General features: G+C 52.8%; 2 protein-coding genes across 20 annotated transcripts in view; both read left to right on the forward strand.

Annotated features, from left to right (window-relative positions):
• The window catches only part of MACF1 (microtubule actin crosslinking factor 1), a 147,515-nt gene extending 126,976 nt beyond the window's left edge, over window positions 1–20,539 (forward strand). For 11 of the 19 annotated variants that reach the window (XM_049820631.1, XM_049820636.1, XM_049820629.1 and 8 more), the window contains 26 exons: window positions 308–409; window positions 516–689; window positions 796–951; window positions 1,111–1,308; window positions 1,671–1,799; window positions 2,115–2,288; window positions 3,127–3,282; window positions 3,422–3,628; window positions 3,761–3,880; window positions 4,111–4,280; window positions 4,438–4,597; window positions 5,318–5,512; window positions 6,225–6,353; window positions 6,434–6,577; window positions 6,716–6,904; window positions 7,258–7,375; window positions 7,912–8,075; window positions 9,278–9,440; window positions 9,598–9,752; window positions 10,011–10,085; window positions 10,869–10,886; window positions 13,128–13,245; window positions 15,582–15,793; window positions 16,401–16,511; window positions 18,438–18,561; window positions 18,952–20,539. In XM_049820631.1, coding sequence (XP_049676588.1) covers window positions 308–409; window positions 516–689; window positions 796–951; window positions 1,111–1,308; window positions 1,671–1,799; window positions 2,115–2,288; window positions 3,127–3,282; window positions 3,422–3,628; window positions 3,761–3,880; window positions 4,111–4,280; window positions 4,438–4,597; window positions 5,318–5,512; window positions 6,225–6,353; window positions 6,434–6,577; window positions 6,716–6,904; window positions 7,258–7,375; window positions 7,912–8,075; window positions 9,278–9,440; window positions 9,598–9,752; window positions 10,011–10,085; window positions 10,869–10,886; window positions 13,128–13,245; window positions 15,582–15,793; window positions 16,401–16,511; window positions 18,438–18,561; window positions 18,952–19,208 — 3,918 coding nt within the window. In that variant the 3' untranslated portion in view covers window positions 19,209–20,539. The remainder of the gene's footprint in view (window positions 1–307; window positions 410–515; window positions 690–795; window positions 952–1,110; window positions 1,309–1,670; window positions 1,800–2,114; window positions 2,289–3,126; window positions 3,283–3,421; window positions 3,629–3,760; window positions 3,881–4,110; window positions 4,281–4,437; window positions 4,598–5,317; window positions 5,513–6,224; window positions 6,354–6,433; window positions 6,578–6,715; window positions 6,905–7,257; window positions 7,376–7,911; window positions 8,076–9,277; window positions 9,441–9,597; window positions 9,753–10,010; window positions 10,086–10,868; window positions 10,887–13,127; window positions 13,246–15,581; window positions 15,794–16,400; window positions 16,512–18,437; window positions 18,562–18,951) is intronic. The other 8 variants (XM_049820638.1, XM_049820639.1, XM_049820647.1 and 5 more) reach the window with 3 other exon arrangements.
• A 2,144-nt stretch (window positions 20,540–22,683) lies between these two features.
• Window positions 22,684–22,832, forward strand: part of CAP1 (cyclase associated actin cytoskeleton regulatory protein 1) — a 156,047-nt gene continuing 155,898 nt past the window's right edge. Inside the window, exon 1 of the mRNA XM_049820875.1 lies at window positions 22,684–22,689. The gene's annotated coding sequence lies outside the window, so the exon portion shown is untranslated. The remainder of the gene's footprint in view (window positions 22,690–22,832) is intronic.

Genomic DNA, 22,832 nt, shown 5'->3' on the forward strand with positions numbered 1-22,832 from the left:
AGCCTGGGCTCAACAACCAGCTCCAAGGAAGAGCAGATATTCGATTGCATTTGTCTTCCCAAATCTGTTTTCATTTCTGCATGAATCAGCAGGATGAGCCTGGCTGCTGTCAGGTCCTTGTGCTGGAAGCAGGAGAGGGAAAGAAAAAGCTTACAAAAGCAAGTGCTGGCCAAGCAGGCATCTCTGCCCCAAAAGACAAGTTTCGTGGTTGCAGGGTGATGGAGGCACCAGCCCCGTTTCCCTGACCAGCTGCGGGACAAGCATGCTTTGCCATTCCCTTTGCTAACGATGTCTACGCTCCTTTCAGGCCATGTTTGACTGGCTGGATAACGCCGTGATCAAACTCTGCAACATGTCTCCTGTCGGCACTGACCTCAACACGGTTAAGGAGCAAATGAATGAGATGAAGGTACGCGGGCGGAGTGGGACCAGACCTCCGGTGCTTGCTTTGCATCGCAGAGCTCGTGCTCCAGTGATTCATTTTGTTCTGGTTTTTGTCCTGCTTGTTTTGGCAGGAGTTTAAAATGGAGGTTTACCAGCAGCAGATTGAGATGGAAAAGCTTAATCACCAAGGTGAACTGATGCTAAAAAAAGCTACAGATGAGACAGACAGAGACATCATAAAGGAACCACTGACAGAGCTGAAACATCTCTGGGAGAATTTGGGCGAGAAAATTGCTCACAGACAGGTAGAGAGAAGATCTGGGCTTTCGCAAGTGCGGGGTTGAAACTCGCTGGGATGCTCCCCCTCCTTCCCGACTTAAACTTTCCTTTTCCTTCCTTGTCCTTGCCCAGCATAAGTTAGAAGCCGCTCTCCTGGCACTCGGCCAGTTCCAGCACGCGTTGGCGGAGCTGATGGCCTGGCTGACCCACACCGAGGAGCTGCTTGACGCGCAAAAACCCATCAATGGAGACCCAAAAGTCATCGAGGTTGAACTTGCAAAGCACCATGTGAGTACTCCCACTCTAGGTCCGTTTTTTAGTCTATTCCTGTTGCAGGATTTTATTTCTCATGAAGGGTTTGAGTTGGTTTGTGTCTATGAGAGCATGCAGGAATTAACAGGGGGTTTCGGAGAGATGTCCAACATTTGCCCAACGCATCTCGTGTAGGTGCTGAAGAACGACGTCCTGGCCCACCAAGCGACCGTGGAGACGGTGAACAAAGCGGGCAACGAGCTGCTGGAGTCGAGTGCAGGGGACGATGCGAGCAGCCTGCGAAACCGCCTGGAGAAGCTGAACTCGTGCTGGGAGTCGGTGCTGCAGAAGACGGAGGAGAGGGAGCAGCAGTTGCAGTCCACGCTCCAGCAGGTCGGGGACACGCATCGGGGGTATCCCTCTGTGCAGTGGATTGCTGCTGAGGGTCTGCTTGCTCCTTTGCTTTGGGGGGAAATGAAGGGGGAAAGAGTTAGAAAGATGCTGGGATTTTTTTTATGCAAGTTTTTCATCTAACTCTTAGTCCTGGGCTGGTTCGGTGCTTGCCCAGAAGCATGGCATGACCCAGGCACACCCACGTGGTTAAGGATATACCATGTATACCCCTCCTCAATGTGCTGGTGCATCCAGCTCTGCCTCTTTATCTGGTTTCAAAGCAAACACAGCATTAACCCTGGCGCATGATCAATGGTGGCTGATGTCATCTGATCTGTGGCCGATAATGTGTTCCCGAACAGGCCCAGGGTTTCCATGGTGAGATTGAAGACTTCCTCCTGTGGCTAACGAGGATGGAGAGCCAATTGTCGGCATCAAAACCCACAGGAGGTCTGCCAGAAACTGCCCGGGAACAACTCAATGCCCACATGGTAATTCTTAGGAGAGATTTTTAATGCATTTAATTCAGCAAGCTCCTGTCTGTCAAATACCAGCATCAAAACTTCTCCCTTCCATATCAAACGGGAAGAAGAGTGCTTCTCTGGTCTCTTCTTATGGAGAATTTTGTACTTGATGCCTGGGACAAGCATCACGATGCTTTGATCGCCTTTCTGTGCTCAAAGTGAAATGCTGCTGTCACTTTGGTGCCTGCCCTAAAACTAATTTTCTCATCACCCCGAGCCGCAGCAAGCCGCGGTCCCTCTCCGAGCTCTTTGTCTAACGCTTCGGTGATGCCTCCCTTGCAGGAGCTGTACAGCCAGCTCAAAGCCAAAGAAGACGTCTACAGCCAGCTGCTGGCCAAGGGGCGACTGATGCTGCTGAACCGTGACGACTCTGGTTCTGGCTCAAAGACGGAGCAGAGCGTAGCGCTGCTGGAGCAGAAGTGGTGTCTGGTCAGCACCAAGATGGAGGAGAGAAAGGTAGTGTTGGCGGAGAGATGCTGTCCACCCTTGTCCCATGAGCCGGTCTGACCGCAGTTGCTCCTTGCTTTCCTGGGAGGAATGGAGCCGGCCGGGGCTGGAGAGGAGGGCTCAGGGGGGTTTTTTGTTTGGTTTTTTTTTTTTTGTTTTTTTTTTTTTGTTTTTTTTTTAGAAAACCTCCCTCTTGGTTGTGCACGTTGAGTTTGTCTTTCAGGTGGTGCTGTCTGAGCATCAAGCTGTTACTGTTTTTTCTACACAGTCATCAGAGTTGGTTAAATCAGACAGAAAATGAGAGTAAAATTGCGTTTTAGGTTAATGTAGAGGGGAGGTGGGAAGAAACCTCCCGCGACTCTGAAAGGCAGGCTTTGTTGGACCTCTGCAAGACAGCAGGCCAAATCCTTCTCCAAGCTGACTCCATCCTAGGCTTTTGGCCGGTGATGAGATAAAACAAGGGACGCGGTGGCCTCAGCCCAGAATAAATTTGCGGTGCTGCAGCTGTTGCCATCGAAATACCCACCTCATTTACCGAGCCGCTCTCCCCATGGCGATCCCTTTCTAAGGAAGCTGAGGGTGACGCAGCTGCTTGTGTGCCGATGAAGGTCTCCCCTTTCAGGGGCGATTCTTGTTTTGAAAGAAAGCGGTGGCTTTCACTGAAACCCCCTCCCCTTGGTAAACATGTCGCGTTCCCGGGCCGAGGCGATGAGGTTCCTGTGAGAGGGATGTTTCGGCATGGACACAAAGGCTGCCTCTGTCTGCGAAACTCTGGATCGTGAGCTCTCACCCTCCGTGTTGTGTTTTTCCTTCCCTCGCCTCCTTTTCTCCCTCCCCGCTGCGGCAGGCAAAGCTGGAGGAGGCGCTGGCCCTGGCCACGGACTTCCAGAACTCCCTCCAGGACTTCATCAACTGGCTCACGCTGGCCGAGCAGAGCTTGAACATCGCACCCCCAGCCAGCCTTATCCTCAACGCCGTGCTGGCCCAAATCGACGAGCACAAGGTACCGGTGCTGCCAGCACCCAACGGCTCCCCGGGATGGAGGGAGCAAGGGTAGCTCCTCATCTCCCCTGCACCCACGGGCTGCTCGCAGGCACGTCCAGCTCCCCTTACGGACAGGAGGACATCTTTGCCTTTCGCAGGTGTTCGCCAACGAGGTAAACGCTCATCGGGATCGGATCATCGAGCTGGATCAAACCGGGAACCAGCTGAAGTTTCTCAGTCAAAAGCAGGACGTGGTGTTGATCAAAAACCTGCTGGTGAGCGTCCAGTCCCGCTGGGAGAAAGTCGTCCAGCGCTCGGTGGAGCGGGGTCGGGCTCTCGATGATGCCAGGAAGCGAGCCAAGCAGGTAAGAAATGTGGGAAGGGGGTGACAGACCCCGAGGTATGGCTGGCCTTGGAGGGCAGGAGGACCCGAGACCAGAAAGGGACTGAGGACACAGCCAATGTTAAGTTTCAAACTTGGTCCTGTTTCTTTGCAGTTCCACGAAGCTTGGAAGAAACTGATTGATTGGCTGGAGGATGCAGAGAATCACCTGGACTCAGAGCTGGAGATATCCAATGATCCCGACAAAATCAAGCTCCAGCTCTCCAAACACAAGGTAGAGCTTTGCCAAAGCAAGGCGGGTTGTGGACGCTGGCTGGAAGGGTGCTTCGTCAGGAGGGGGAGCAGGGCAACATCTCCTCTGCCATCAGGACAGGGGAAAGGCATTGTCCATGCCTACCACTGCTATGGAAAACGTTCAGCTGGGGATCTTCACGAGCACCCTGTATCTTCAGAGAGCCAAGGCCAGGCTTTCTGAAGCAGTTTTGTTTTCTCTCCGGTTCCCAGGAGTTCCAGAAGACACTGGGGGGGAAGCAGCCCGTCTACGACACCACTATCAGGACAGGCAGAGCCCTCAAAGAAAAAGCCTTGCTTCCAGATGACACTCAAAAGCTGGACAATTTACTGGGAGAAGTGCGGGATAAGTGGGACACAGTGTGCGGCAAATCTGTGGAAAGGTAAGTCCAGCCCCGGTGTTGTACCAACAGCGCTCGTTTGCCGAGGACTCTTATCAAAGGGGAGGTGATTTCATGGGGTGGTTGGAGGAGGTCACTGGGACATGTTAAAAGGAGGTGAGTTTGTTTGTGGAAGTTCATGAGGACGTTTGTTTTTCAGGCAGCACAAGCTGGAAGAAGCCCTCTTATTCTCTGGCCAGTTCATGGATGCGCTGCAGGCCTTGGTAGACTGGCTCTACAAGGTGGAACCCCAGTTAGCTGAAGACCAGCCTGTCCATGGTGATCTGGATCTGGTCATGAACCTGATGGATGCTCACAAGGTGAAAGCTCCTTTTCCAGCCTTTCCGTGAGATAACGCGTGGGGCTTGTCTTCCCCAAGAGCCAAAGAACAGAGGAGCCAGAGTTGGTGCCTTGCCGCAGAGCTGTGTGTCTCGCTGCTTTGCTTTACTACAGTGGACAAGGAGGGCAAAAACCAGGGCGAACAAGTGGGAAGAAACTTTTGTGTTACTGGGAAGGCTACAGGAGCTGGAGCTTTGTTCTTCCCAGATGCTATCAGTCAGATCTGTTGAGAGTTTAGTCTTGTAAAGATGGCTGATTTTATAGTCCTCTATAAACTTTGGTCTTGGCAGTTCTCACCAGTGTGTCTTGGAGACTGGCGCTTCTGGGTTTGGATTAGGTCATACGTTGAAATCCCTGGACAGGGCTTGGGCGTCCGTTCAAGGCAGCTGCTGCGTTGCAGCCTGAGCAGGGGCTAGAGCTTGCCTGCTCCAGGTCACGACTGCTTCTGCCAGGGTGCAAAGCTGGGGCTCCTGCCCATGTGTACCTACACCAAATCGCGCTCAGGAGCTGCCTGCGCTGCCTACCTCCTTGCCTGCCTGCCCTCCCATCGCACCGGGTTGTGGTGCATCCCTAATGTGGGTGCAAAACCCATTTTCTAACTACTTCAGATGTGCCCCCCTGTTGGGTTTTTTTTCCCCTGACATGCAACAACCTGCTGGGACTGACTAGCCCTGGTTACCTTCTGCCCTCTCTCTTTCCAGGTCTTCCAGAAAGAGCTGGGGAAGCGCACGGGGACAGTCCAGGTGCTCAAGCGCTCCGGCCGGGAGCTCATCGAGAACAGCCGGGACGACACGACCTGGGTGAAGGTGCAGCTGCAGGAGCTGAGCAACCGGTGGGACACGGTGTGCAAGCTGTCCGTGTCCAAACAAACCCGCCTTGAACAGGCCTTGAAACAGGTGAGCAGAAGGCTACGGGTGGAAACGGTCTCAGAGAACTTTGCCGGGCTCCAGGTTTGTGCCGGGAACTCAACACAAACCTCCGAGAAGAGTTTTTTGCCCAGTGACTGATCTCCTGGCTGAGCAGGACACCCCAGCCCTGCAGCAGTTACCAGTGAGAGCAGCAAAGCAGTGGGTTGGTGTCAGTTATTTGCTTATTCTTTTCCCCAAAGAAGAGCTGATAAAGGCTGATTTGAAAAGGGAGCATGAAAAGATCTCACCGATATGCACAGCAGGAACAGAGCTGTGATCCAAGACTGTCCAGGCTGGTGTTTTGCTAATGTCCAGTGCAAGAGAGAGACCTAGATTGAAGCTAAGGGAAGAAAAAAAAAAAGGTCAAAGGCTCTTAAGTAGTTTTTATGTCAGGTAGGCAATTTACAGAATAAACTACCCAGGTGCCAAGTTGGTTAGAAGACAGGTAGTTGTGCTGTTTTTAAAAACATTTAGTTCTTCAGTGTAGATGATGCCGAGGGGAGGGAGGTGTCGGGCCACTGCGGGACCCCTCTGCTGGTGCTGCACAAACCCAGGCCGACAGAAAGGGTTTTTTTTCCCCCCCTTTTTTAATTTGTTTTTAAAGTCCCTTTCAGCCCTTTGTCTCTCCAGCTGTCAGCAGTGAATGGAGCAGCCCATTTCGGGAGAAGGATGGTTAACGCCTATGCTTTTGTCGCCGTAGGCAGAGGAGTTCAGGACGGCCGTGCACATGCTGCTGGAGTGGCTCTCGGAGGCAGAGCAGTCCCTGCGCTTTCGGGGAGCGCTTCCCGACGACGCCGAGGCGTTGCAGTCCCTCATCGACGCGCACAAGGTAGCGGGGAGCTCTGAAACGCAACCCGAGCAAAATTTATGGGGGAGAGTGTTGCAAAATAATTCATGCGGGCCTTTCAGGAGTTCATGAAGAAAGTGGAGGAGAAGAGAGTGGATGTGAACGCGGCGGTGGGCATGGGGGAGGTCATCCTGGCTGCCTGCCATCCCGACTGCATCACCACGATCAAACACTGGATCACCATCATCCGAGCCAGGTTCGAGGAGGTGAGTCCACCAGGCTTTGTTCCAGGCTGATGGCGAGAGGCGGTGGTGGACACCCCCACGAAGGACGGCCGCGTGGTGTCGGTTCCTGCCCCGGGTTTCCCCGTGCTGGGCTGAGAGTCGTCTCTGTGTTTCCAACAGGTTCTCACGTGGGCGAAGCAGCACCAGCAGAGACTGGAGTCTGCGCTTTCCGAGCTGGTGGCAAATGCAGAGCTTCTGGAAGAGCTCCTGGCTTGGATCCAGTGGGCTGAGACAACCCTGATCCAGCGGGACCAGGAGCCCATGCCACAAAATATTGATCAGGTCAAAGCCCTCATCTCCGAACACCAGGTGAGCCCAGCGCCGAACACGGCGGGCGCTCGGGAGAGGGGTGGAGGGGCTGTTCCTGCCCCTCCATGGAGGAGGCATGGACTTCTTTTGGAAGTCCCTATTAAAACAGCGTGTGACCCAACCGGAGCTGTCACCTGGGAGCAAAGCAAAGCCAACCCAGCCGATGAACTCGGCACGTTTGCAGATCCAAGCTAGTGCTGCGCAATAGCTTGACCACAAGCCCCCGTCGCCGGCGCTTAACGCTCCCATCTCCTCTGCGGGCTTGGCATGTCCCAGCGAGGATCTGGAGCAACAGGAGACCGAAAACATCTCAAAACCACAAAGGTTTTCTTGTCCCTTCTGTATTTTGACAGTCCTTTATGGAGGAGATGACGCGGAAACAGCCAGATGTGGACCGGGTCACGAAGACATACAAGAGGAAAGCTACCGAGCCCCCCCACGGGCCTTTCATCGAGAAGTCCCGCAGCAACAGTATGTCTCTGCTTGATACGCAGCTTTGGGTGAAACGTGCTACGATGGGAGGAAATGAGACGCGTAGGAAACTCATTAACTTTGATTATCAATTAACAAGGCATCCTGCATTGACAGCCACCAGGAAGGCAGTTGAAACTTGTCAGGAGGCAAAAATCCAGGTGGCATTTGCCAAAACACCCGTGTTGGGGTGTGCTGCGCCTGGGGAAGCTTGTGCTGTCGCTGCTTTTCTCTTTCTGTCGGTAGTTGCTTCGTGATGAGATTGTGAGGTCTTTTTTTATGTTGTTTCTTGAAGCTAGAGTCCAATGTGAATTCCCAAGGGCAAAGGGAGCGCAGGGAGGGGTTCGGTGTAGAGCCGTCCGTCGCCCCGTCCTACCTGGGAACACTGCATCCCTTCAGAGAGCAGCCAGCAAGGCTGTGGGAGGTTTTCTATTTGAAAAATAAAATGTATTTCATTGCTGCTCTTTCCTGGACTGCTCGGACTTGCTGAACGCATCACCATCACCTCAAACAATTCCTTTTCTCCCTTTTCCCAGGAAAATCCTTGAGTCAGGCCACCCCCCCCAGCATGCCCATTATCTCCCAGTCGGAAACAAAGAACCCCAGGATAAACCAGCTCTCAGCCCGCTGGCAGCAGGTCTGGCTGCTGGCGCTGGAGCGGCAGCGGAAACTTAACGATGCCCTGGACAGACTGGAGGAGGTAACGGCCACCGGCTGCTCTGGGCAGGGTGGGTGGGAGCCGTGCTGGGGTTTCCTTGCCGGAGAGGTGTGAGAAGCATTTTAAATTAGTGCTGCTTCTTGAATTGCCCAGCTCTTGCTGACAGTTGCTGCTGCTTTTCTGAAAACGCCAAAAGAAAAAGGAAATAATAACTCCTGAAATATTAAGGCTGAAAACTACCTTCTGTAATTAACTGCACATTAATGAACTGCTTTGTGCCCCTGCAGTCGGTATCTGTAGAGGTAATGATAGCCAGGCCTGCTTTACTCCTAGTAATTAGTTTAACAATTACTGTCTATATCTTTTCCAAACATCTAATGTAATTTTTGTTTTTATTTATGCTTAACAAAGCAGCTATGCCCAGAAGTGAGTGTTTTTGTTTTTTGTTGCTTTTGCTGTAGGTCAGTTCAGTTTATACGTATTAATGTTTTTCCTTTGTTGCTTTTAACTCCAAGAATGTCTAGAGGAAAAAAAAATAGGCGCTAAAAATTGTTGCATTACCTTGCTGTGAGCTGCTTGAGCTGGTGGGGTCATGGGAGTCCTTTCGGGGCGGGGGGATAAGACGGGTGTTAGTTTAAATTGGAGGGTGAGTGGCTCGTCTGAGGCTGAGCCGCAGGGCCTCGGTTTGCAGAGCTGAGATGTGCCCCAGCCGCTGTCTTACCTGGAAGATGAGCGAGAAATCCCTTCTCAGCTGCTTAGAGGGAAAGGGAGAGGGAAGATGCGTGCCCAAAACGATGCCAGCAATGGGTATTCCTGCCAGGCAGAGCCTGGCGAATTGTTAGGCGAAATCCCAAGCGAGGAAGCATCCCCAAATACCTGACCGGAGATGGGGGGGGGGGTGGTGTGTGTGTCTGTGTGCGAGTAGCTGATATCTCTGCCTATGTGTACGTATACCAGCGTGGGGGATGCTGCATCCCGTGTCGATGGTTCCGTGATGCGCAGTCCACGTGGTGGCTGTCGGCTACGCTGTGTGTCCTTCTGTTCTGGAAAGTCGATTTGAGTGGCCCCCTTGTTAATGGGGGTCATCTGGATAAACCCAGATAAACCTTCCCAGGAGGGTGGGCAGTGAGCGTTAGCGCCGGGAGCTCGGGCACGGCCTCACCTGAAGGCTGGTGTTTTAGGGTGCTGTAGGGTGCTGGTCCTTTGGGGATTTCCCCCACTGACTCTCACGGGTTTCCTTCCAGTTGAAGGAGTTTGCAAACTTTGACTTCGATGTCTGGCGGAAGAAGTATATGCGCTGGATGAACCACAAGAAATCCCGCGTCATGGACTTCTTCCGGCGCATCGACAAAGACCAAGATGGGAAGATCACCCGGCAGGAGTTTATCGACGGCATCCTCGCCTCTAGTAAGTCCCTGTCTGCCTGAAACGAGCTCAGAAAATGGCCATCTCGGTCTGATGAGGTTGTCTCCGCTCAAGGACCGAGATGCAGACCATGCCCCGACATCCCCAGCTCTGATGAGTGAGGTCCCTGCATCGGTTGCTCATTTCTCTCTCCTTCCAGAATTCCCCACCACGAAGCTGGAGATGACCGCGGTGGCCGACATCTTTGACCGTGACGGCGACGGCTACATTGATTACTATGAGTTTGTGGCTGCTCTCCATCCCAACAAGGATGCCTACCGCCCCACCACTGATGCCGACAAGATCGAAGATGAGGTAAAGCACCAAAACAGATGGGTGCTCGGGGGTGTTGGGGTGGTTCAGGCTGCAGGTTGGCGGTGGGAAAGACAAAAAGGAGGAAAAAAAAAAAAGGATTGTGGTGGTACCGAGCCAAAATAATTGGCTGGTACTGAGAGTACCTACCATGTTTTTGAAGGAAAGGCTCCCTAGGGCTGTGTGTTATCCAAGCAGTGCCTTGTGTTGGGGAAAACTCCCAAAATCCTGGTCCCTTACCTCTCTTGTTGGTGATGGCAGGTCACCAGGCAAGTGGCCCAGTGCAAGTGTGCCAAGAGATTTCAAGTGGAGCAGATCGGCGAGAACAAATACCGGGTAAGGCAGAGGGGGCCGAACGCTGCCCCGGCGGCACAAATCCTGCTCCCTCTTCCCACCGGGGCGGGCAGGGGAGGGGGGGAATCACCGATGGGGTGCCCAGCCTGGCGCAAGGGGGAACCCCCCTGGGCGCCCCAGGGCGAGACGGAGACCTCGTCCTCCGGCACGCCGGCTCCCGGCGGAGGTGGCTGGGCCATGTTTGCCCAGCGCTATCCTCGGCCCCAGGGCGTTCCCCAAATCGGGAGAGCATAAAAGTGGCCCTGTTCTGGGACGGACGGCCCACCGGCCCCGTGAAACGCTGCATTCACTCCACCGGCAGCCGCCCTTGAAGTTTTCCTCGTGGATGAGTGTACCTTACGCCTGTGTTTTTCTTAGCTCGCTCCCGAAGAAGGGAGAATAATTTCCTTAAAGAATCTCTTTGTAACGAGCTCGCTGTTTATGTTTCAAATCGTTCACCGAGGTGAACTGGTGAAACGAGCTGGCAGCAGAGCTGCCTGATGGTTTGGGGGCTGATGCTCCGGCCGGGAGGAGCGGAGCCGCAACGCTCGCCCCCCCTTCCCCGGCTGCACCGGTCCCAGGCTCCCTGAGCTTCTACCTTACACCCAAACAGCATAAACCCCACAGATTTCTAACTACCTGCAGTTAACAGTTTTCATGATTATTGCACTGTTAATCCCATAAATGTTTTTCTTGTTTTTCTTTCCCCTCCTCTTCCTCTTGACTTTCCTTCCCCCTCACCCCACCCCCATCCCCTCTGCCTCCACAACTCCTCTCCCTCCGTAGTTCTTCCTCGGCAATCAGGTACAGTTTGCCTTGCGATGCTGTCTCTCACCTCTTTTTTTTTTTTTTTAATTATTTTTTTATTTTATTTTATTTTTACAAACGTAGCTTTGTGTGTCCGTGACGCTGCTCTGTCCTTTGTTGCTGTGGGAGGTTGTGATCTGTGAGCGCAGCTCGGCAGAGCCTGGTACAGAGGAATGCCCTGAGCTGGGAGGGCCACCCGAAAAAAAAGACTACATTGGGCAGAAAAAGGGGAAAAATTCAATGGAAAAAGCAGGATTTGACCAAAATGGAGATCTTTTTTTCTCTCCGTGGCTCCTTTCTTGGATACGTTGGGGATGTTGATGGTAACTAGTGGCAAATCACAGCACCCTGCTGTGGGCAGCACTGAGATACAGAAGGGCTCGTGCCCGGGACTGCCCTCCTTTGGGGAGCAGCCAGTCCAGATGAAATCACAGGGGTACAACTACCTGTACGAGGGCTGTACCAGGCTCTGGGTGGGCTTGGATCGCAATCACCGTGGAATGAGAAATGCTGAGTTCCACCCCTTTAATCCCATAGGTAACGATAACTAAACCCTCATCCCCACTACACCTGCTGAGTAACTCCTAACTGGAGCAAGTCTCACAAAACCTGCATGTATCCCCATTTACTGTCATGACCCGAGATGATCAGGTGCAGTGTGCGTGAGTGCCGGCTGGTTCGGGGAGCAGAGCTCTTTTTTTAATGGGACTGGAGCATCATGTGCCATTATGATGTGCCCACTGCCCCTACTTGAATAGAAAAGCATATTTTTCATGTGGAATGATGGTGCCCTACCAAAAACATACCCAAAAAGAAACAAACTTGGATGTTGGAAGTGGATGGATCCAGGAGAGCTCTGGCTTTAATTTAGGTAGTGATTACAGAAACATTTTCAACAGCAACTGAAAAATAGTGTCAATGCGGCAGTGGAAATGGGAATTGACTTGTCCCTGCTTTTCCCTGGTGCAGAACTAGCTTTTGAAGGACACCTTAGGTAGAGCCTAGAGAGAAGGAAGGCAGCTCCTCTGCCCTTCGCCCTGCCCGCGGGCACCATGGCCGTGCCGAGCACGGCTACGGCAGCTTTTTCACCACCGTGCTGGGGTGAGCATGTTTTGGTAGGACCCCAAGCAGGGACACCCACCAGTCCACGGTCCAGGGTCCCACGTCCCTGCAGGAAGGAGAGCCAGAGATGCTGTTGCCTCCTGCCCCTCTGCCTGGCGCGACCCATCTCAGTGTGGCTTTGCACTCTCTTGTTTTCGTTTAATCTCTTGGTTTTTGTGTTCTTCTCGACCCAGGGAAAAAGTTGCTGCTTTTTAAATTTTTTTTTATTTTTTATTTTTTTAATCATTCTGAAGATGGTCTTGCTTTCAAAGGCTGGTTCCCCTGTCTTCTCACCACAGCAGGTGCTCTGTAGACCTGGATGCGGAGCTGCTACACGTGAGCCGGGCTCCCGGTGTCCTGCACCGGCTCTGCCGCTTGCCCGATGCAGAGGGCAACCAGGAGCCTGGGCTTGGCTGTCCAGGAGATTTAGGGAGCTTTGAGAAACAGACACATGCTTCTGATTCAGGGTGCACTTGTTTGACATTGCAGGTGTTTAAAAATCACTAATGAACATTGCAATCACTAATCAACATTGCTGCGGGATTCCTGCCTGGATTCCCATCACTCTGCACTCACCAAAACATCCTCACTGGGCGATCTCTGCGGTGGGGGCTTTCTGGCTGGTGGGGGTCAAGTCTGAGGCTCAGTGAAATCCCTGGACTTCAGACTTGATGATAAGAGGTTTCTCGCTCAGCGGTGACGCAGCACTGCTTGCCTTGCTGATTCACTGGCACTCAGTGATCTGAATCGGCCGGCTCTTTTCCACATGGGCTGCACCAGGAGGGTCATTGCATTGCCAGCCCCTATTTCCTTCACAATAAAAGGAAAAACTACAATTTGGGCTGAGAAAACCCATCCAAAGACCAAATTGCAAAAACCTCATTTGCTACTGTAAAAAATTCTCTCTTTCCAGCTTTAAAACTAAAGGATTTGGATAGTTGCATCATCTTAAAACCACACAGCAGAAAAACTCCTGTAAATTGGTACTGGCCTGCACTTATTCCAGAAGAACCTATCTGGAGAAACCTTAAAAGTATTCAATAGGTCAATAAAAGCATTTGGTGCAGCCTGCTGCAGGAAGGAGCCGAGTGTCCCGTGTCGTGTCCCCCTTGTCTGAACTGTTTCTTGGCTCCGCAGTTCGGCGATTCCCAGCAGCTGCGGCTGGTCCGTATCCTGCGGAGCACAGTCATGGTTCGCGTCGGTGGAGGATGGATGGCCCTGGATGAATTTTTAGTGAAGAATGATCCTTGCAGAGGTAAGGCAGTTCCTGGGTTTTATACAACTGGCGTCTTCTCGCCCAGTACGGGGAGTTTGAGAACTTGTCTGCTGTGACTGTGAATGATCAGGTGGGAACTGGAGCAAACAGATCCAAAGCAAACCACAGAACTTAAAATCACAAGATTTGGCAATACTGCAGCAAATCTCACAAGTGTTTAGCCAGGTGTCCTGGGAGAAGAAGAGGCAAGCGTTGTGTTTCTTATTTTTAAGACCCCAGCAAGCAGAGCTGCATTGCCGTGCTGGGGGTCCCGGCTTCCCTTTGAAGCGGTCGGTGCGTATTTGTGACTCTGTGGGTGATGGAGTAAGCTTTGCAAAGGTGATCTGAAAGAATTCAAAAGGTTCAAAGCCAGGAGAGGGTAAAATCCTGGTTGGAGACACTCTGGGGAGAAGATGCTCCAGCTCAGGATCCGTGAACCCATGGCACTGCAGCACTGGGCTGTGGCCACGGGGCACTGACGGTCCAGGCTCATCCTAGTGAATAAGGACACATTTCTCTTGTGCCTTTGAACTACTTGATTTCTCTCTGATGTATTTCTAATACAAGTATTTTCAGTTCATTTGTTGTCTTTAGAGCAGCAGCATAAGGAACTAGTTTGGAAACCCTGAGCTGTGCAGGACCATGCACCTTAAATAGCTGTTTGCAGCGAGAGCTGCTGATGGTGCCTTAAAATAAAGTTTCTTCCCCTAACTCTGCCTGTGAGGGTGGAAACGTGGCCCTTCTTTTTTCTGGATTGACACATGCAAGATTTGAGTTGTAAAAGGGGGCTGTATTTAGACATCATTGTCCGTGGGTCTGTTCAGGGCTGGGTCGGATTTCTTTGGCGGATTTTGAGCACTGCATCCTGCTGTAAGTGTGTTGATAAGCGTCACCTTGCACAAGTGTGTCCCAGAGATTGACCAGCCTGGCAGTGAAACAAAAAAAGACGTTTCAATTCAGCATTAATGCAGGAAAATTCAAGTACAAGAAGGTCCTGGATGAACTGAGCTTAAGGGAGACACAGCAGTACATTAGAAAGGAAGAACCAGCTAGATCTTGGGTTTTTAGGGCTGAGCAGTGTTTGCTGGAGCTCATTTGGTGGGACACATTTGGAAGGGATAGTTGGGATAATGCAGACCAGGGTCATGTACCGAGGGCATGGAGAACTGGGGTCACCTCCTTTCCAAAACCTTCAGTCTTGAGGGGTTTTTTGTGGTCAGAGCCGTTGGGCTGGAAGCAATGCTCTGCTGCGACCGGCCGAGAGCCGTGACTCGGGGACAGAGAAGGATTAACAAGGGGGCTGGCCAGGAATGAAGCGCATCAAGGCTGCGTATTTTGGAGAGCTTACGTCTGTGCTCCATATGTCCTTGTCTCACTGGGGTCTTTGAGATGTTAATTGCTTCGGATATGTCTTCTTCAAGCTGCTGCCTGACCATTCCTTGCTCCTGCTGTCTGACGGCTGTTGCTGAAAGCAGCATGATTTACAGCGTGTACCGCTTGCTTCGGGGAACCTTCAGGGTTTTCCTGCTCCTCCAGCCTCCCCCGTTCATGCTTTGCAGCAGATGTTTTACAGTGCTGACACTGAGGTTATTTCCATCCCTTGGTTATCTCAGCGTGGTGCTTCCCTTTTGCAGTTGCTTTTTTGGCTTTCTGGTCCATAATGCATTGACTCTAAAATTGCTCCCGTGTCCCATAAGGCTCGGTGCATGCCCTTGCTCTCTGTTCAGACACCATGAGCATGAAATAAGTTGGCACATGTCAGCTGGCCCAGGAGCTGAAGTCTGTACAGATTTTCTCCCTGCTTGGTTGCCCCTTGCTTGTCAAAGGCCAACCTTCCAGCTCTTTGGAGCGTTTGGATGAAAATTTTGAAGTTGGCTTTTGATGGGTAGGGGTCACTTCTCTCTCATTTCTCCCCCAAAACTGGTGAAGAGCGGCCCAGAGCTGTGAGAGAGCAGAATCTCAACCCTTCAAAGCTGCTCTTACTGTTTTTAAGCCACATTAAAGATGAGATTGGCCACTGTTGTAACACGGTGTGTTTAAAGGCCATCAGGATGCTTTCCCCAAGACACGAGAGAATAATAGAGCATCCAGTATGAATTCACGTGCCTCGAGCAGCTTTTAAGCGGCTGATTTCTCAGAGAGCTGATCTGTGGCAGGAGGTGGTTAGGGCAGAGCAAAAGAGCCGGGACGGTCTCGCTGCCGTCCACTGCCCCTCGGAGATGGGCTTGGGAAGACATCGCAAGGACACACGCTCCGACCCCCGGAGCCTCCTGAGCCCCGGTAGCGATGTTGCGTTCCTGCGAACCTCACGTCTCCTCTTCTTTGTCCCCTTCCAGCCCGAGGACGGACCAACCTTGAACTCCGAGAGAAATTCATCTTGCCGGAGGGGGCTTCCCAGGGAATGACGCCGTTCCGATCGCGAGGCCGAAGATCAAAACCGTCCTCCCGAGCAGCCTCCCCGACGCGATCCAGTTCCAGCGCCAGCCAGAGCAACCACAGCTGCGCTTCCATGCCATCCTCTCCCGCAACTCCGGCCAGCGGAGCCAAGGTGGGGTTCACGCGTGAAGCCTTCCTCTTGCCTCTCCTTTAGAAACCGGTGGCCTCCAAACCCGTCCCAGTGAGATGAGGAGCTGCAGGAGATATAGGGAGGAGGAGGAGGAGGAGGAAGAAGGTTGGGGCTTGGGACCTTGATGGTTACTGTGGTCTGTAGAGGATGCTCATGGTGTCTGCGGGAAGAAACCTGCTGTCCACGTGGGATGGGTGGGATGGGACGGCGCAGGACAGGTTTTCAGCCCAAACTGGGCGCTCGTGGCTCCGCAGGAGGGTCCCCGGCGCTTGTCGTGCAGCCGAAGGCTCCTGGTCCCTGAGGCAGGGCAGTGCCACAGCCCTGGTGTCTGGCCGGCACGCAGGAAGAAGCCATCGCCCATCATCTCGTCCTTTCCCACCACATTGTTCGCCCATGCATGTTTTATTCCATCGTCTGTTTGGGTTTTTTCCCTTTATTTTAATTTATATATTTCCTGTTTGGTTCTCGTTTCATTTTACTGCCATTTTCCCCATTCCAGATATTTTTCCATTTTTTTTTTTTTTTTTTTTTTTTTTTTTCACTCACTTCCACCTCTTCCCCCCCCCTCCTTGGATTTTCCATTTCACAGACTCCACATCACTTCTCTCGATGTTATGACAAACCCTGGTTGATAAACAGTAAAGCGGGCACCCCCCTGAGGGGATTCGATTATTCCGACTTCCAGCTTTCGAGCGCCGAGGTAGAGTATGGTCTCGCAGCCCTGAGGACCTGCTGACAGGCCGGAGTGCCCCTGGCACGGAGAAGTCCTGCTCCCCTGCCTGTTTTAACGCTTTCCTTGTGGTAGAGCAGCGCTTGTTAGCACCGCTAACGCTCCGACTGTTAGCGTTTTTCATGGGTTTCTAACTCGGATTAAATAAAACATCAACCTTAGAATAAAGCACGACGGCTTGCAATTCACATTTACCTGCTTTCAAACCAAGAGAGTGACCTTTATCCTCTTGTGCTTTAGAATTAAAAAAAAAAAAAAAAAAGAAAGAAATTTTCCAAGCTTTAATAGCTTTTAAGCACTGAAAAGCGGCCGTGTTTTGGCTTTCAAAAAATTGAAATGCGGCAGCCGAGTTGAGACCTGAAAATCAGCTACAGCGCATGCACAATAACCACATTGCCTTCATTTTTATGAAGCGCTTGTATTTATCACCGTGTTGAAGCACGTATGGTGTGTCCGGCACTGTCACCAGCTTGATGCTCCCAGGAGGATGAATTCGGGCTGAGACTTTGATCTCCCTAAAGTTTCAGCCTCCTCGCGGACTTTCCTGACCTTGTGAACCTGTGATGAGAAATACCAGGTAGATCTCAGTGATGCACTGAGTGGTGGTGTGCGCTGGCAAGATAACCGGCAGCGCTTTCACGCAGAAAAGGAATTATTTTAAATCATCAGAAGGTCAGGAGCACTTCCCCAGTTGCCCTAAATTGCCTGCTTGCTGCTGTTAACATATTTATAAAATAGGATCAAGGACGAGAATCGAAATATCTGATGATGAAAATGGTACCTTCGTAATCACGTGTTAATGGATTTTAATTCCCGCGGCGCCCGAAGGGGAGCCCGCTTCTCGGCTGCCCCTCTCCCACCGCCCTCTCCCCCACTGCAGCTCCAGTTTCATGACATTTTTGGCAAACTTAGAAATCTTGAAATCACAAAATCGCAGGGGATGGAGGGAAACCTCTCCAGCCGTTGCTTTAAAGCTCATTGGGAAATGCCCTCTGATTTTAATGTACATCTATCCAGGGATGCAGCTGGGCTGGAGCCGACCCCTGCAGCACGGCGGTGCCCCCCCCCAAGCCCTGGGGTGGACGGGGGACACCATGGGCAGTCGCTTTTCTGCAGCACTGCCCCAAACCCAGAGCTTTGGTTGATGTATAGAAACTGGAGCTGCCCTTTCCAGCTGGATCCAGGTGCCCTCGTCCCGCCGGCACCTTCCCCTTCGCTTTCTTCCGCAGCAGCGGGAGCAGAACTGCCTGTTGTGCTGCTTTCCCCTTCCCCAACCCTTCCATCTGCGTTTGCAACATCTTAAAGGTCAGGAAAAGCACCGTTTCAGGATGCGACCGAAGCTGATTTGCTGCGTCCCTGTTCGTCGTTCTTCGAATTTGTCCGCCCTCAGGTGCATGGACCTGCCCGGGGCACCGGCTCCAGGGCAACATCCCTCCACCTCGCAGAATCACGCTGCGCTGATGCCTCCCTACAACGGGATGTGTTTCTCAAGACACTGCATTTTATTTGACCTTCCAAGATGGTCCTGAGCTGCTTAGGTGCTAAAATACCTATTTTTGCAAGATTTCACGTTCTCTTTGCGGAGGGTTTGAGCCCAGGTGATGCCATCCTCCTCCAGATGGATAGCAGCTTTGCTTTTATTTTTTTTCCAACAAATAGCTGCGCATCAGCCTGCAGCGCACAAACTGCCGTTGCCCTCCAAATTTTCAGGATCCAGGCTTTTTTCTTTTTTATTAACCGCTGCTGAAACGACAGCTTGTGTTCTCCTTGACCATTAAGATGGGTGTTCCTTCAATGTCAAAATCTTTTTGGCGAAGTACGGATCTCGGACGGGATCTTGGCCCGTTACGGCCCAGGTGACACCTAAAAGATGTTCTGTGTGTGCTTCCTCCCAAGGTGACCCCCGCCGCGGGCAGCAAGCTGAAGCGACCCACCTTCCACTCCAGCCGAACCTCCCTGGCTGGAGACACCAGTAACAGCTCCTCACCGGTCTCTACAGGTGCCAAAACCAGTCGGGCAGGTAAGTTCGGTGCAAAGACCGAAAAACTCCTGCCGCCTCTGTTCCTACTCGGTTGCTTAAATTGGCAGAGAAAAATGTTAAATATTTAGGGAGCCTGCAGTGAGTTGGGGAAGCCGATGCCCACCGCTCTGTCCCTGCCGGGGAGAGGAGACGCTGCAGCGATGTCTCACGGCGAGGGCTTGCTACTGCTTCTTCGTTAAAAGTTTGGGAACGAATCGGTCCTGATGCTGAATCCCCCGTTTTAGGGGTGCTGGGCGGGTGGTTGAAAGCAGCCGCAGCCGTGCTGGGGATTTGGGTGCCGGTCGGTCTGGGGATGGGGAAGAAACCTCCTCTTCTTCTTCCTCCTCCTCCTCCTCTGCCTGCTCACAGCGCTCTCGGCTCCCCTTGCAGATCCCAAAAAAACAGCCAGTCGTCCCACCAGCCGTGCCGGGAGCCGCACGGGGAGCCGGGCCAGCAGCCGGCGGGGAAGCGACGCCTCCGATTTTGACCTGCTGGAAACGCAGTCGGCGTGCTCGGACACTTCGGAGAGCAGCGTGGCCGGCGGGCAGGGCGGCTCGCGCCGGGGAATGGCCAAACCCTCCAAAATCCCAACCATGTCCAAGAAAACAACCACTGCCACCCCAAAAACTCCAGGCCCTAAAAGATAATACTGTACCCACGCCCTCCTGAAAGAAAGAAAACCCAACCTGTGTCCAATTTTTAACCCTGCTACGTACATTGGATGTATATTTATTCTAAATGGGAGAAACTATATTGTTAAAAGTGTAAAAGAAAGTTGTGTTATGAAGCTGCCTTATTTGGGTTTTTTTTTTTCCTTTTTTGTAAGTTACTATTTTCATGTGAATATTTATGTAGATAAAAATTGCCTCTCGGTGACCCCTGTTCAGAGAGGGGCCTGGAAAACTGAAATGTGGGAGAGAAAGAAAAAAAAAAAGAAAAAGAAAAAGAAAAAAAAAAAAAAGGAAGCAAAAAAAGGTCAAGATGTGAAAGTGTAAAGAAAAACTAAACTATAAATAGGATTTCTGCGCGGTGCAGGGTGTGAACCTGCTTTATCTTTTAGGATTGTTTCCTAAATGCATCTTTATAAACTTAACTTGCTGTCTCAGCAAGGTAAATTATATTTAAAAACGAAGACCTGAATCCTACAGTGTTCAAGGAACTCTCTTTTTGTAAATCACAGATACCTCAACCAGAGAAACATGAGGTGAGGGGACTTTGGGGCTTATGTTTCCATTTTTTTAAAGCTATGTGGTTTTACCTGAAGAAAGCGGAGTTTGACTTAATAAAATTTGCACACACTACAGCAAAGGTCATGACAATTGCTGTCTTGAAAATACTGTCCCGACAACTTCGTTTTTAAAGAACAAACAAATGGTGATGGGTTTGGGGAGGGGGTTCACGCTGAAGCTGGCCAGAGGAGAGCACGCTGGTAAGATTGCAGGTCTGGATCACTCAGATACATCCCTTAGCGGTGGTGGGTCCTACAAATTAGAGGATTCTTCTGGATCGATGGCCTAAGAGATCGACCCGAGGTGTTCCTTACAGAATCGCTATTTATCTGCATCTCTTTTTCCTATTTATTATTTAACTGGTCATTCCACTTCCAACCAGGCTGAGATTGATGTGACCTCTGCTCCTAGAAGAAATCTGGACTTACACGCACAGTTGCTTGTCCTTGAAATGAGTCTCACCAGCACACTTGCTACAAGTCCTGTCTCGCTTTTGTACGCTACTTTTTCTTTGTAATAAAATCAGACTGACCAAGTGACCAGGAGACGGGCCAGGGGAGAGGGCTCTCCGGAGCTCCTGTATTTATTAAATATTGTTCCTCTCTGGCTCTGACCGTGTTGCTGTGTGATTCTCTCAATTGGTTTAAATTGAGGCAAAACTGAAGCTCTACCAATGAATTGTTTAAAAACCAGACACATTTTTGTATTAAAATTGCTTGCAGTAATAAACAATCTTGCCTCCTACTTTATTCCACAGTGTTAAGATTTTTAAGTACGAGAGCTGGAGCTGTTTATCCCGTGCGGGGAGGCAACGGCTGTGCCAGCCACGGGGGCGTCTGCACACAGATTTCCTTGGAGAAGGGAGCAGGGAACCGCCAGCCCCAAAATTAAAAGGCCCAGGTGGGTGGGTGCCTGCTGGCGAGGGTGTTCGGTGGTGTGGGTGCCCACCGGTGGGGATGCCGACCGATGAGGGTACCTGTTGGATTTGGGTGTTTGCCGGGGAGAGCGCCCGGTGAGGTGCGTGGTGGGGTTGGGTGTTGGTGAGGTGGGTGCTCGGTGAGGTCAGTGTCCGTGGGGGTGGGTGCACAGGGTGAGTACCCATCGGGGGGGGGGGGGGGGGTGCCCCGGGGTATGGGTGCTGCTGAAGTGGGTGCCTGTGAGGGTGGATGCACAGGTTGAGTGCCCGTGGGTTTGGGTGGCCATGGGAGTGGATACCCAGACCTTAGGGTGTCCGCAGGGGTGGGTGTTTGTGGATTTGGGTGCCTATGGGGGTTAGCATCCATGGGGTGGATGCCCATGGGTTTGGGTGTCAATGAGGGCGGGTGCCCCATGGGTTTGGGCGGCTATGAGAGTGAATGCCCGTGGATTTGGGTGCCTGTGGGGGTGAGCATCCCTAGGAGTGGTTGCCCATGGATGTGGGTGTTCACGGGTTTGGGTGTCCATGTGGGTGAGCATCCCTAGGGCTGGGTGCCCATGGGTGTTGGTGTTGACAGGTTTGGGTGCCCATGAGGGAGAGCATCTGTAGGACTGGGTGCCCATGAGGGTGAGCATCCCTAGGGCTGGGTGCCCACAGGTTTGGGTGCCCACGAGGGTGAGCACCCCTTGGGCTGGGTGCCCATGGGTTTGGGTGCCCACGGGTTTGGGTGCCCACGGTGGTGAACATCCCTAGGGCTGGGTGCCCACGGATTATGGGTGCCCACGGGTTTGGGTGCCCATGAGGGTGAGCATCCCTAGGAGTGGTTGCCCATGGATGTGGGTGTTCACGGGTTTGGGTGTCCATGTGGGTGAGCATCCCTAGGGCTGGGTGCCCATGGGTGTTGGTGTTGACAGGTTTGGGTGCCCATGAGGGAGAGCATCTGTAGGACTGGGTGCCCATGAGGGTGAGCATCCCTAGGGCTGGCTGCCCACAGGTTTGGGTGCCCACGAGGGTGAGCATCCCTAGGTCTGGGTGCCCATGGGTTTGGGTGCCCACGGGTTTGGGTGCCCACAGTGGTGAACATCCCTAGGGCTGGGTGCCCACGGATTATGGGTGCCCACGGGTTTGGGTGCCCATGAGGGTGAGCATCCCTAGGAGTGGTTGCCCATGGATGTGGGTGTTCACGGGTTTGGGTGTCCATGTGGGTGAGCATCCCTAGGGCTGGGTGCCCATGGGTGTTGGTGTTGACAGGTTTGGGTGCCCATGAGGGAGAGCATCTGTAGGACTGGGTGCCCATGAGGGTGAGCATCCCTAGGGCTGGGTGCCCACAGGTTTGGGTGCCCACGAGGGTGAGCATCCCTAGGTCTGGGTGCCCACGGGTTTGGGTGCCCACGATGGTGAACATCCCTAGGGCTGGGTGCCCACAGATTATGGGTGCCCACGGGTTTGGGTGCCCATGAGGGTGAGCATCTGTAGGACTGGGTGCCCATGAGGGTGAGCATCCCTAGGGCTTGGTTCCCACAAGGGTGAGCACTCCTTGGGCTGGGTGCCCATGGGTTGGGTGCCCACGGGTTTGGGTGTCCGTGAGGGTGAGCATCCCTAGGGATGTGTGCCCATGGGTTTGGGTGCCCATGAGGGTGAGCATCCCTGGGGCTGGGTGCCCATGGATTTGTGTGCCCATGAGGATGAGCATCCCTCGGGATGTGTGCCCATGGGTGTGAGCGTTCACAGGTTTGGGTGCCCACGAAGCTGACCATCCCTCAGGCTGGGTGCCAACGGATTTACGTGCCCACGAGGGTGAACACCCCTTGGGATGTGTGCCCGTGACTTTGGGCACCCACAGGTTTGGGTTCCCACGCGGGTGACCATCCCTGGGGCTGCCTACCCACAATTTCGCGTTACCCGGCGATGCACCCCCATACCCCGGGGGCCTCCGGGCGGGGAGGGCCGGGACATCCCGGAGCCGGGGCCGGGGCGGCGCCGCCGGCGGGACCGTCCCTTTCCCTCACCCCACCGGGGCGGGCCGTACCCGTACCCGTACCCGTACCCGTACCCGTACCCGTACCCTTACCCGTGCCCGCACCGTGCGGGCGGGGGGTGCGGGGAGGGTAACGGGGGCGGGTGGG

The sequence above is a fragment of the Accipiter gentilis genome, chromosome 17, assembly GCF_929443795.1.
Source record: "Accipiter gentilis chromosome 17, bAccGen1.1, whole genome shotgun sequence".
Lineage (NCBI taxonomy): Eukaryota > Metazoa > Chordata > Aves > Accipitriformes > Accipitridae > Astur > Astur gentilis.